The sequence below is a fragment of the Balaenoptera borealis genome (assembly GCF_965194805.1).
Source record: "Balaenoptera borealis genome assembly, chromosome: 5".
Lineage (NCBI taxonomy): Eukaryota > Metazoa > Chordata > Mammalia > Artiodactyla > Balaenopteridae > Balaenoptera > Balaenoptera borealis.
Genome location: NC_138862.1, coordinates 556805 through 569797, shown reverse-complemented (window position 1 = coordinate 569797; position 12993 = coordinate 556805). Strand labels below are relative to the sequence as shown.

The following is a 12993-nucleotide window of genomic DNA, read 5'->3' as shown; positions in this document are numbered from 1 at the left end:
CATTCACTCCCCCAACACATCTTTATCAAGGCTCCACCAAATGCTAGACATCATTCTGGGTACCAGGGACACAGCACTGAGACAGAGCAGACAAGGCCCAGCTGGAGGCAGCTGACACTCCAGTGAGGGAAGACCAAGGAGACGTCTGAAGACAAGAAAGACAAGGCAGAGACATGGAGACAGGGAGGACTGGTGAGATGGGTAAGGAGGTCCTCACTGAGCAGATGTGAGCAGAGGCCAGAAGTGAGCACAAGGTGGGCCACGGGGATATTAGGGGGTGGCTGGGAGTCCCAGGCAAAAGGAACGGCTAACACCAAGGCCTGCCTGTGCACTGCCTAGTATGATGCAGCAAGGAGCAGAGGTCAGAAAGGAAATGGGCGGTGGATCGCACAGGGCCTTGCCCCCTTGTGAGGGTTCTGCCTTTGATTTGGTGAGAGGAAGCCACTGGAAGGTTGTGAGCACAGGAGAAACATGACCTCTGCCTCACACTTGAAAGGCTCACACCAGGTCTGCTAAGACTGACTACAGACTACTGCAAAAATGGTCCAATTCTGAACATATTTTGAACAGAGCCAATGGGATTTGTGGGTGGACTGGATGTAGAGGGGTGACTCCCGGGCGTCTGGCCTGGGGAGCTGGAAGGGTGGAGCCGCCACCAACTGAGACGACCACGGCAGGAGGGGCCGGTTGGGAGAAATCGGCAACTGGATTTGGGATATGTTAGCTTTGAGATGGCTATCAGGCAGCCAATAGATGTCTAATGAAGAATTCAAGGAAGAACTACAGTATTCAAATCTGGAGTTCAAGTCTCAAGGTTTGAGATGTAATTTGGAGTTGTCAGAATATTGACGCTTCTTAAAAAATCCATTAAACTGGATGAAATCCCTGGGGAGTAGGTGCAGCTAACACAGAGAGAAGGTCTGCAGAGTGAGCCTGGGCAGGTCGGCAGGAGGCGGGAGGGAACACTTGGGGCTGCTGGGGCCTGGGGTTCATGGTCAGTTCAGCCGTGTGCGGGCTGCAGTACCCTGACCACAGCAGACACCCTGGGGCAGGGATGGGCTGCAGAAGGCTGGGAAAGAGGACTGGAGAAGTGAGAATCACACTGTTTTTGAGGAGTTCACTGTTAAGGGAGCAGAAACATGGGGGTGGTGACTAGAGAGGGAAATGGGGCCAAGACAGAAGTGGCAGCCTGTTTTCACGTTTGTATGCTGATGGGGGAGTGAAGGACTCTCACTGGACTAGTGTCCTTGAGTGGGTGGGAGACGAGAGTCCAGCCAAAGGGAGGGGCTGACCTTGCCTACAGGCTGGACACGGAGGCTGCTGGAGAGGACGGGGCAGGGGGAGGCATGAGGACGACAGGGGAAACTCCCTTCTTGCCGTCTCTTCTTCCTCAGTAAAACCATGAACACAGGTGGTGGGAGAGGCAGAGGAAGCCCTGCTCCAGCTCCTGCACACCCGCAGTGTGGGAATGCACCAACGCCCAGGCTGGCCAGACGGGCAGAGCGCACGCCAGCCACGTGCCACAGAGGCTTAGTTAGCCAGCTACACTCACTCCCCACTAGGAGACTCAGGACTTTCAGTGATAAACAATCAACAAAACCGATTTCAAATAATAAAACAATCGAAGGCACACTATCAAGGGCACTGCCTCTGTCCTCAAAGAGCTTACCCTTCACACGTCTGACCTGCCTTCTTTTTTAAACAGTCTTGTCCCTGGGATCCTTGCTAACCCAGCATGAAGCGGCCTAAAGGACAAAACGAACCCCGAAAACGGGCTTCACCTCTTGCTCTCCTCTTTCTCCAGCAGCAGGCTGCTAGACAGACACTGGGCCAGGAGCTCCTGGGCAGAGGCTCCGTGCATCAGGTCCTCGGTGCTGGGAATCCGCCCCTCTCGGCCACGCTCCACACCTCTCTTCCCTTTGCGGTGCCCGTGAAGTAACCGAGTGGGAAGCTTGTTTGCAGAAGGATGAAAAGACCTTATCCCCAAACTGTAAGTAAACGTTTTGAAATGCTTACGGTCAGGAAAGAGAGAGAGAAAGGGTTCCTCTGGCATCAGGTAGAGTGGGGTGCTTTGGGGTCAGGCACGGGCGCAGAGGGAGGGCAGCCTCTGCCTTGCAGCAGCTTCCCCTCTCCTGGGCAGCAGGGCTCCCAAAGCTTCTCTACTCTTTGAGTTTTGCTTCCCATTCCAGGGTCATCAGCAGTCTCTGTTTTTCCTTAATACTGGCAAGGTTCTTATTTTTCACGTAGCTCCTAAATCCATCTGGATTTTTTTTTTTTTTTTTTGCTGTGATGCGAGGCCTGCGGGATCCTAGTTTTCTGACCAGGGATTGAACCCGGGTCCTGGGCAGTGAAAGCGCCAAGTCCTAACCACTGGCCCTCCAGGAAATTCCCCTGGAAGTAATGTTTACAGCAGCAGGAGACGAGGGTCTAATGCTTTTTCTAAACAGAGGCCAAAGTCTGTCCTCTCTGCATTAATTTCCCTCATTTGGCGTGGTACTTTTATCACATATGGTTCTGTTCTTGCACTTTCTATTCTGATCCATTTGTCTACTGTAACTTTATTATATGTTTTGAGATCAGGCTGAGCAGACCTTGTTATTCTTATTCAAAATTTTCTCAGCAATTGCTACACATTTTCTCATCCTGATGAATTCTAGAATTAACTTGTCAAGACCAGGCGGAAACATCCTTTTGGGCTTTTGATTAGAAATGCCCTGACTTCATAGTTTGAGAACTGACATCTTTATAGCATTGCGTCCTCCAGTCAGCAAAGCCTAGCCTGCCCCTCATTTATTCAAGGTTTTCTTTGCACCTTCAGGGCCCTGAGAATCCCCTTCACAGGGGTTTAGCACCTCTCCTGGTCAGTTTGTGTCCATATGTTCTAGATTTGTTGCTGCTGTGAATAAGAATTTCTGTACGTTGTAGGTTGATCTGTCTGATCACCTTGCTGAATGCTGAACAGTTCTAAGGGTGTGACTGTCGATGATCCTGAACTGACAATTTTACTGTCTGGAAATAATAGGTCTTCCTCTCTTGATATTTATGCCCTACACTGGGCAGGGTCTCCAGGACAACAGTGAACAGCAGTGATGTCAGGGCAGCTCAAGTCTGGTTCTAACTTCAGTGTTTCTGATGTTTTACCAAGAAGCATGGGGGGTTTTTTAGTAGTTTTATGGTAGACAGCCCTATCAAGCTAAAGAACTTTTTTACCCAAGTTTCATAAGAAATTTTATCAGGAATGGGTATAAATTTTTTTCTTGGAGAGAGGGAGAAGGCATGGGTATAAATTTTAAGGAAAACTTTTCAACACCTAGTGAAATGATCGCTTATTTTTCTGTTATGGCAGCCAATTACACGAATAGATTTCTACTGTTGATATTGTATAGCATGGTATAAAGCGAGCTTGTGAGTTTTTTATGTACTGCAAAACTGCATGTGCCAACATTTTACTTAGTATTTATGAACCAGGTTTGTAAGTGAGATCAGACAACAGCTTTCTTTTGTCTGCACTCTCCTGGTTATGTTACGACTTCAGGGTCAGGTTTGTCCAATAAATGCAATGAGATTCTTGTTTCCCTCTACTCGACAACAGCTTCTACTCCATGGGAATGATCTGTTCCTCGAGTATCTGTCTGAATCTCCCCACAATGGGCTGCATTTCACGTATAGGATGTGAATTTCTGCTGTATACTCTGTTAGAGAATACAGCTCACTCTCTTGGCTGAGGGATGACAGAAACACACACTGAACACAGATCTCACCGGCTCTGACTGAACTGTAGCTCCTTCTGCGTCTGCATTCTGGCTTGTTCCCACGACAAAGGAACGTCGTATTTTTTCAAATGGTTTTTAAAAAAATACACATATATCTGACCATCTTTAGTCAGTGCCTCTGAGAAAACGATACAAAAATAAGAAGAGAAAAGAATATCAAAAGAGCGACAGGTGACCACTTGACGTCTGCTTAAATTCACTGACTTAAGGACTAGCCCTTCCAATTAAAGTCGCACAATTATGTGACTCCCATGCTTGAGCTAAATATGCTCCAAGTGTCCATGGGTCATTCAAGGTCCAGAGAGGCTCACGTCCAGACCTGCATGGCCAGTGTGACTACTCAGAGAAGTCTCTCTAAAGCCAGCCTTGGGGGCCCATTTCAGGGAGATGAGTGCAGGCTCTCCTGGAACCTTCTTAGCTCTTCCCAATGTTTATAAGTCACCTGGAGGTCACTGGCTTGGAGAGGTAGCCCTAAGGAAAGGAAGGGTGGGGACCCGCAGGAAGGAAACAACCGTCAAGTAAACATCTTCCTTTGCTGAAACTGGACCAGGAAAGTCTCCTGAGGAGCCGGCCCACGGCACCAAGCACTAACTACCTGATGTGACGGGAAGCCTGGGGGGTGTCCAGTCCCTCAGCCTGTGGTTGATGCACAAGGCGATGATGTCATCCCACGGGATCTCGGCAACTGAGGGCCGCGCCCCCGGGCCTGGGGAGGGGCTCTTGCTCTTCCACCTGCGGTACGTGCTGTGGAGCAGGCTCTCCACCTGGGACTGCAGGACGGGCCGCGCCTGGAGAGAGCTGGGGATCTGGGAGGTGTACTGCACAACCATGGCACACACGGGGAGCCAGGGAGCTGGAGAGAGAGCACCGCGTGAGTCACAGGGCTTGGTGCAAATCTACGTGCAAGGTTCTTCCCTCTGTATTTTCCCAGGAAAAGGCAACTATGTAGCTGAGAAGTCTGCCTTCAACTCTGAATACAACAGAACCACAGCTGTTAAAGAAAGAACATCTCCCTCCCCATGTCCAGGTAGGGGATGCAGCCACCCAGGTCAGAATTCACAACAAAGGGTCCATCCCAGAGGCTTTGACTGCACAGGCCTGCAGATGCGTGCAGGAATCCGTATTTGACCAAGCACTCAGGGAGGTCTGGTCCCAGAGGCACGGGCTTCACTTGGGGAGCCCCGACCTAGCTCACGGCAGAGGATTTGCGCAGTGCGGTTTGTTTCCCTTTGGGTTCCTTCAGCAGCAAATGCCTGTTAGGCCTACTGGAGACTGCACCTCAAGATTCAGAATGATGCCTGAGGCCTCCGTTCCACATGGGCTAAAGGAGATGGCCCCGCGAAGGCCATGTGCTGCGTCACGTGAGCACACCCAGCCTCGTTCCCTGCTAACAGCATCGGCAAGGGAAGGGGCAGCCTCCTCACAGCACAGGGACCCATAAAGGCTGCGTGAGAACAGCCCGAAAGCCTCACTCGGGCACAGCCGGAGCCACAGAACGAACTTCTTTGACAAAGAAGGAACACTGGTGTTAACGCAGCACTGAGTGCCGTGGCCCCAGCAGAGCCAGCAGCGTGGGGACGGGACCGCACAGCCCCCATGCCTCTTGCTCCCAGATGCCGTGGCACAGGCAGGACGGGACCTGCTGTTGACTGAGGATCCCAGCCTGGGGCGCAGCACTCCTCCTGACACCTTCCTCCCGGGACGGAACAGGTGCCCCCAGGCCGCTCAGATGGTGGTGAAGGGCCAACAGGGCTCACTCCACAGAACCCCAGCTCGTCCTGACTCCCGCATCCAAAGGCAGTGTGGGGCCGGGGTGCCCAGTGGAGGAGGACCACCTCACACCGGCGCCCAACACCTGCCAGGGCGTCTCTACAGCAAGAAGGAGACGGGGAACTCGGCCGCACCACACTGCTTCCCAGCCAGTACCCCTCAGCACGAGCACGCACCTCCCGGGGGCGGAAGGTCCATCTGTGGGAGCTGGAAGCCAAGGACAGCCTGCCTCAGCCAGGCCAGGTGCTCCGGGGTGTTCCAGTGAAGGTGAGGAAGCAGCCGGCTGCCCCCTGCCTCGGTGAACTCAGTGACAGGCCAGGACAGGTCACAGAGCTGCGCGGAGGACACTACAGAGGCCAGGAAGCTCAGCACGCTGTTGAACAGCTCGATGACGGCGCTTGGCTCCTGCGGGGCCAGGCCGCCTAGCCTCCGCTCTCTTCTGTCGTGGAAAAACCGGCCGCTAAACTCCCGGCTAACGCCATCTTCCACGTACTGAATGAGGGTCTGGCAACAAAGGTCAAGGGCACTGGGGCAGTGGGAGACCAGCCACTGCACAGCCTGCGAAACCTGAGAAGCAAAGACAGTGGGGAGAGATCTGGTTCAACAATTCACGCTGTTTTTCAGGAAGAGACTGCTGAAGGCGCCCCTCCCACGGCTGCCACAGCAGGTGCCACGGGAGCAGCGGCCTCTCAACCGCACCAGGAGGGGGAGCAGACGCTGCCACTGCAGTTGAGTTTGGTCTCCCAGGGCCCTGGAGACCCACACAGCAGGGACCCCGAGAAGGGCTCCCATGGCCCTCGCCCCCGAGGGGCGTGGCCTGAAGGATCGCCCCGGAAGGGCTGGAGGCCCAAGGGAAGCCAGCCCTGCACGTGCTCTTCACCTCACACGGAAAAGGAGGCCGCGTCTTCCTGTTCTTAGAGGGACTAACAGCTTCACTGCATGCCTGGATGCTTTCACAGCCTGTAGTTACCTTTCTTCCTGTAGTTACTTTTATTTTAACTCCTGGCACTTCTTTCCCTAAATGTAATTGTCAGCACAGACTTCCTTTTTTAAGGAAACTTCTGAAAACATTATTTCTTCATATTCCAAGGACAACCACTTACAAAAATAATTATACATCTGACCCTCATATAGAAGACATGAATTGTCATATTTTAAATCCATAACAACAAAAGCTCTAAAAAAATTTACACAAACAATTTAATTTATTGCCGATAGCAGGACTGTGGGTAAATTTTATCTTTTATTTTGATTTCTGCTTATATTTTTAGAAAGTTTCCTGTCAAAACATAAAATTAAAAATGCAAGCAGTAATATACACTAAATTCAAGATAGAGTGAAAGGGAAAAAACTGAAATATCTTGTTGGACCTTTAAAAATGATGAAACCTTACCTTAGTCGTGCCTTGTAAATCACTAATGGAATCAGGGATCTCAATAACGGTATAATCTGAAATCAGCTTAGCTGAAACCAAATCCTGTAGCATCAGACCTTTAAGACAAACAGACGCAGGTCACCTGTCTCCTGGTAGAGGTCTGCAGGCGAGCAAAGGCATCTCACTGCTCTGACCCCGCCCAGCCCTGCCCCGCCCCCAGTCACTGCAGCAGCTGCTGTCACATGACTCCAGACACCACACTGCCAGCACTTTCTCATACCCCCAGCTCTACCCACTAATTAAACATGCCAGCTCATAAATGGAACTGCCTTCACACACCAGCTTCCACTTCCTTCTCCACGGCGTCCCCTCCCGGGCTGGACACAAGAACCACCAGCGGAAGCGCAGGCTGGAAGGGCTTGGCCTGCAGGAGCTGCTTGATCTGCAGCAACGCCGACAGCCAGTACACGTCCTCCTCCGCCAAGTCCTCGCTCTTCACTTTGGGAGGAAGCAGCAGCATGAGCCCACTGGCTCCCAGGAGCTCCTTCTGTGTCTCCACAGCATCGAGGGCACAGTCGCTAAGAGCACCGTGGGCCACCTGGAACAGCACCCAGACCATCAAGATGGATGCACCAGGGGACAAATCAACAGTGAGCTTCGGTCCCAGAGTGAGCAGAGCCAAATGCTCACCGCACGCCAGGTCAGCCTCCCTCCGTGAGGCTGAGAATTAGTATGAAAATTAGTCATAGGTAATTCAGCCTCTGGCTAGACTTGTGTTGGAGCAATTTAATCTTAACAATTACCTCAAACAGGCTTGTAAAAAACGAGTAAGCCGGGACTTCCCTGGTGGCTTCCCTGGTGGTTAAGAATCCGCCTGCCAATGCAGGGGACACGGGTTGGATCGCTGGTCCAGGAAGATCCCACGTGCCGTGGAGCAACTAAGCCCGTGCACCACAACTACTGAGCCTGAGGTCTAGAGCCCATGAGCCACAACTACTGAGCCCACGTGCCATAACTACTGAAGCCCACACACCTAGAGCCTGTGCTCCGCAACAAGAGAAGCCACCACAATGAGAAGCCTGCACACTGCAATGAAGAGTAGCCCCCACTCACTACAAATAGAGAAAGCCTGTGTGCAGCAACAAAGACCCAACGCAGCCAAAAATTTTTTAAAATTAAAAAAAAAAAAAGAAAGAAAGAAACCCAAAGGAAACAGATACCGCACGGCACCTAAGAAAACTTATGCAAAAATCCTAATTTCCTCTGAGGATGCCTCCCTCTGGAAACAGTCATAAGATGATATGAAAAAGTCAAATAAGGACAAGAAAAAGGAAATCAATAATATATATATTATTAAAAACTCAATAGAACATTTGGAATACAAAGTCAAGGAAATCTCCCAGAAAACAGTATTAAAAAACAAGAGAGAAAATGGGATAGAAAGGATTAAGAGGCTCAGAGGCTCAACTGATGAGGTCAAACATCAGTCTAATAGGAGTTCAAGAGAGAAGAGAATAAATGAGAAGGAAAGCAGATGTCATCAAGATGGAAAAACGTCAGTCTCCAGCCCACAAGGACCCACCAAGCCCAAATGATGAGGGAAGGAAGTCAGCACCAGAGCGCCAGGGACAGAGTGCAGGCTTCCAAAGAGAAACAAAGTGGGCCACAGAGAAAGGAACAGAACAGTTTCAGACATCTCAACAGCAATGCTGGACGGCAGGTGACAGTGGAGCAAACTAGAAGGAAAATAACTTCAACCCATAATTCTATAAACCTAGCTAAACTATGAAGCAAATGTGAGGGTAAATACATTTTCAGACAGGCAAGAACACCAAAAATTCTCCTCCCACGCACTCTTCCTTTGGAAGAAAGTGGAAAATGTGCTCCATCAAACAAGAGACTAAACCAAGAAAACATCTTGCTGCTGCTGCTGCTGCCGCCAATGGCAGCACCGAGCAAGTGCCTGATGTGTCGGACTGTGCGCTCTGTATGTATAACTCACTTCGTCCTCAAGGGTCCCTGTGCACAGTGGCACCACGGAGCAGCTGTGTGGCCCCAGGCTATTTGTTTTAGCTCCTCCCTCCCTGGCAAAACCGAATCATGAGTAAGAGCACTGACCCACAGGCGGCGCCCGGCCACGAGGACCCTGCCCAAGGCCAGGGTTAGGGGTGGAAGAGCAGGACTGAGCTCTTGGTCTGGAGGCCCCAGCGGCAGCCACACCCTGGGACACTTTATCAGCCTCAAGGGGAGCAGGAGGATGGCGCCTTCTCAGAGGGAGGGATAAGGTGAAGTGACAGGACATTTAGAAAACTCTACTAAGACATGGACAGCCCACGTGCCGGCACGTTTGGGTAATTATTAATGAAAGATGAAGGTAAAACTACTTAAGTAAGATAATGAGACAACTACTACTTGCAAAAAAATAAACAAATGTAGTCACAGAACACTTGCCGGTTCTGGGGCAAATAGCCGTCACACAGCGCGCGCGCACACACACGCAACACGCGGACCCACATGACCCCACTTGCTGAGATAATATAAAGTAATGATGTAGCCACCTGGAAGATGGGGAGGCTGCGAGGAACTGGGGTATGAAGAGTTCACGCCTCCCATAGTGGGGTGTGCAGCCCCAGGATGGCCCCCACGATGCCACCTCTGCGTGCTGATGTCCATGCACCGTCACCTGCCCTGAGTGTGAGCTGGGCCTAGTGACACGCTTCTAACAGTATCAGACAAACGTAATGGGATGCCACCTCTAAGATTAGGCTACAAAGAGATTATGCCAGCTTGCTCAGCCGACGGGAGCCAGCTGATGCCCTGTTGTGAGCTGCCTCACAGAAGCCCACGTGGCGTGGCCTGCAGGGAAGTGAATCCTGCCAACGACCACGAGAGTGAGCTTTCCGAGGAGACCAGAGCCCTGGCCTACATCTTGACTTACACCTGGTGAGGAATCCCGAGCCAGAGGGCCCATTTAAGCCACACCTGGACTTCTGCCCCACAGAAATTGCGAGTAACGAACGTTTGTTGTTTAAAGCTGCCACATTTGGATGTTTTTTGTTTTTTGGTTTTTTTGGCCGTGCTGCACGGCATGCGGGGTCTTAGTTCCCCAACCAGGGATCGAACCCAGGCCCCCTGCAGTGGGAGCGCGGAATCCTAACCCCTGGACCGCCAGGGAAGTCCCAAAGCTGCCACATTTGGAGGTAACCTGCTATGTAGCAATAGATAACTAATACACATATTTTAATGCAAAGTCAGCAGAGAACATCTAAAGTGGATAAATAAGAGAAATGGCAGAGTAAGGACATGATATGGAAACAGGACAGAAGTCAAGCCTTGGGGAAAGGAGCTAGAAGAAGGGGCAGGGGCTGCAATTTCTCATCATAAATCATGTGGTGCTATCTGAGTTTTTAACTACCTGCAAGTATTATTTTGACTTAAAATTTTAAGAATAAAGGCAAGAACAAACTAATTGTCCAGTAGGTGAAGTTTGACTTTGTCATCATAGGAAAAAGGGAAGTACATGCCCCAAGATGTTTCTGTTACCTCTGAATGGTGAGAGCTTAGATGGCTCTTATAATCTTTATACTTCCTCTGTATTTCCTTATATTTTTAAAGTTTTATATACGTATTACTTTCACATTTAAGAAATACAATAAATAGTATTTAAATGGAAAGAAACAAACAAAAATCCTATAGTCAAACTACAATTTGAAGCAGTTCCAAGGACAGAAGGAACATGCAGTGGAGTGTCACATGCAGATGTCCGGGTGTGCCATGAAGGTGACTGTCAGGAAGAGGAGAGGTCTGGAGTGGCGACCTTCAGGTCAGGACGCGGTGGGGAGGGCCGCTTCCACTGGGCCCTGCTCTGAGCACGCCGCCGGTCGTGATCACCACACTGTGGAAGGCACCAGGCCCAGGCTGGACAGCTGGCCACCGCAGCAGCTACCAACACCAGGTCTGCTCAATGCTGAAGCCCACACTTCCTGCCCTGCACTGCTATTTTCTAAGTAAATAAAATACACATCTGGTTTTATTTCTGAACACACAAGTAAAACCTCAAATTCATTTATGCAAGTCTGAATCTAATGAGGAAACAGGTTCTCATTAAACAAGAATCTCTCAGGGAACCAATTAAGCTCAGTATTGTACAAACACCTATAAAGAACAAAAATTAGGGACTTCCCTGGTGGCGCAGTGGTTAAGAATCTGCCTGCCAATGCAGGGGACATGGGTTCGATCCCTGGTCTGGGAAGATCCCACATGCTGTGGAGCAACTAAGCCCGTGCGCCACAACTACTGAGCCCGTGTGCCACAACTACTGAAGTCTGCGCACCTCGAGCCCGTGCTCCGTAACAAGAGAAGCCACTGCAATGAGAAGCCCGTGCACTGCAACGAAGAGTAGACCCCGCTCGCCGCAACTCGAGAAAGCCCATGTGCAGCAACGAAGACCCAACGCAGCCGAGAGAGAGAGAAAGAAAGAGAGAGAGGGAGAGGGAGAGAAAGAGAGAGGAAGGAAGTAAGGCAGAAAGGGAAAGGAAACGAAAGGAAAGAAAATTAGAACTTATAATCAAAAACTGAGGACAACTTTAACGTAAAACAAAAACAAGTAACCTGAAATGCCCAATACTGAACCTATGTGAAAACTGCATAGGATTAAGAAGCATTAGTCTTTTGGTAAGACCTGATATATCAGGAAGCTATTTTAACAAAGATTTCAGCAGCTGACAGACCATATGAGATGCAACAGCCACTGCATTTTTTTGTAATGCTCTGTCTCATCCCTCTTGGGTTAGTTACCAGAGGTCCGTGGAATTCAGGGCTTCTGAATTATAGGTGAACATATGTACTTTTCAGGATTGTTCTGGGTTTTCACCAAGTTCTCAAAGAGAGGTCTGTGACCCAAGACAGTTAAGATTCACTGCACTCCTGAGAATCTAGCCTGGTCTCTCACACCAAGGGGGTGTGCATGGGATGTCATCAAGACGCAAGGAGGAACAGATACGACACTTGCTTCTGAGCCTCCCACATTGTTTCAGGGCCACTTCAGGGAAGTTACATGATTCCAATCATGCCTGGGAGTGAGTGCGAATGAGAAAACCACAGAAGTAAATACACTAAGTGACGGTCACTCACCTTGATGCACACACTGACAGAAACTGTCTCATTCCCCTTGCTGCTGAGAGTGTTAAAGAGAGTGAGTGTCTGAATGCCACCAACATCACGGCATGTGTCATCCACTGAGCCATCATCTCCTATGAACTTGACCTTTAACCAATTTGCTAGAATTCTGTGAATAAAAGAAAGTAACACTTGAAGGAGAGTCTAATCCTAAATTCGAACTACAAAGAGAAATATTACACAGATGTAAATCCACAAACACCAAATCTTACTATAAAGTTGATCTGAACTAATAAACAGGCTGTGATTTTTTAAATGGAGTTAGGAACTCTACTGGGTTATATATTTGAGAAGCCACTCATTCTAATGTGATTTATGATTTTGAAGCACTAAGAAAAGATTTTGAGCAACAGAAAAGGTCCTTAGAGTCTACCATACAACCCAGCAATTCCACTCCTAGGTATGTAACTAAAATAACTGCAAACATATGTCCACACAAACACTTACACGTCAATGTTCACAGAAGCATTATTCATAATAATCAAAAAGTGGAAACACCACAAATGCCCATCAACTGATGAACAGAGAAATAAAATGTGATATATTCATGCAATCAAATATCATTCGGCCACAAAATGAAGGACTAATATATGCTACAACATGCATGAACCTAGAAAACATTATGCTAAGTGAAAGATGCCAGTCATAGAAGACTACATGTTTTCGGGTTCTATTTGTATGAAATGTCCAGAATAGGCAAATGAATAGAGACAGAAAACAGATTAGTAGTTGCCAGGGGCTGCAGGTAAGGAGGGATGGACTGCTAATGGGCATGGATTTCTTTTTAGGTGAAAAACTGTTCTGCAATTAGATAGTTGTGATGGTTATACAACTCTGTGAATATACTAAAACCAGTGAAATGTACACTTCAAATGGGAGAAATTTATGATATGTGAA

The 12993-nt window shown here is 49.2% G+C and overlaps 1 protein-coding gene across 3 annotated transcripts in view; it reads right to left on the bottom strand.

The window, feature by feature from the left end:
• The window catches only part of MCM3AP (minichromosome maintenance complex component 3 associated protein), a 42470-nt gene that overhangs the window by 2215 nt on the left and 27262 nt on the right, over positions 1–12993 (bottom strand). For all 3 annotated transcript variants that reach the window (XM_082393630.1, XM_082393629.1, XM_082393631.1), the window contains 7 exons: positions 12052–12205; positions 7258–7516; positions 6937–7034; positions 5720–6110; positions 4369–4626; positions 3762–3891; positions 1782–1988 (listed from right to left, as the gene is read on the bottom strand). In XM_082393630.1, coding sequence (XP_082249756.1) covers positions 1782–1988; positions 3762–3891; positions 4369–4626; positions 5720–6110; positions 6937–7034; positions 7258–7516; positions 12052–12205 — 1497 coding nt within the window. The remainder of the gene's footprint in view (positions 1–1781; positions 1989–3761; positions 3892–4368; positions 4627–5719; positions 6111–6936; positions 7035–7257; positions 7517–12051; positions 12206–12993) is intronic.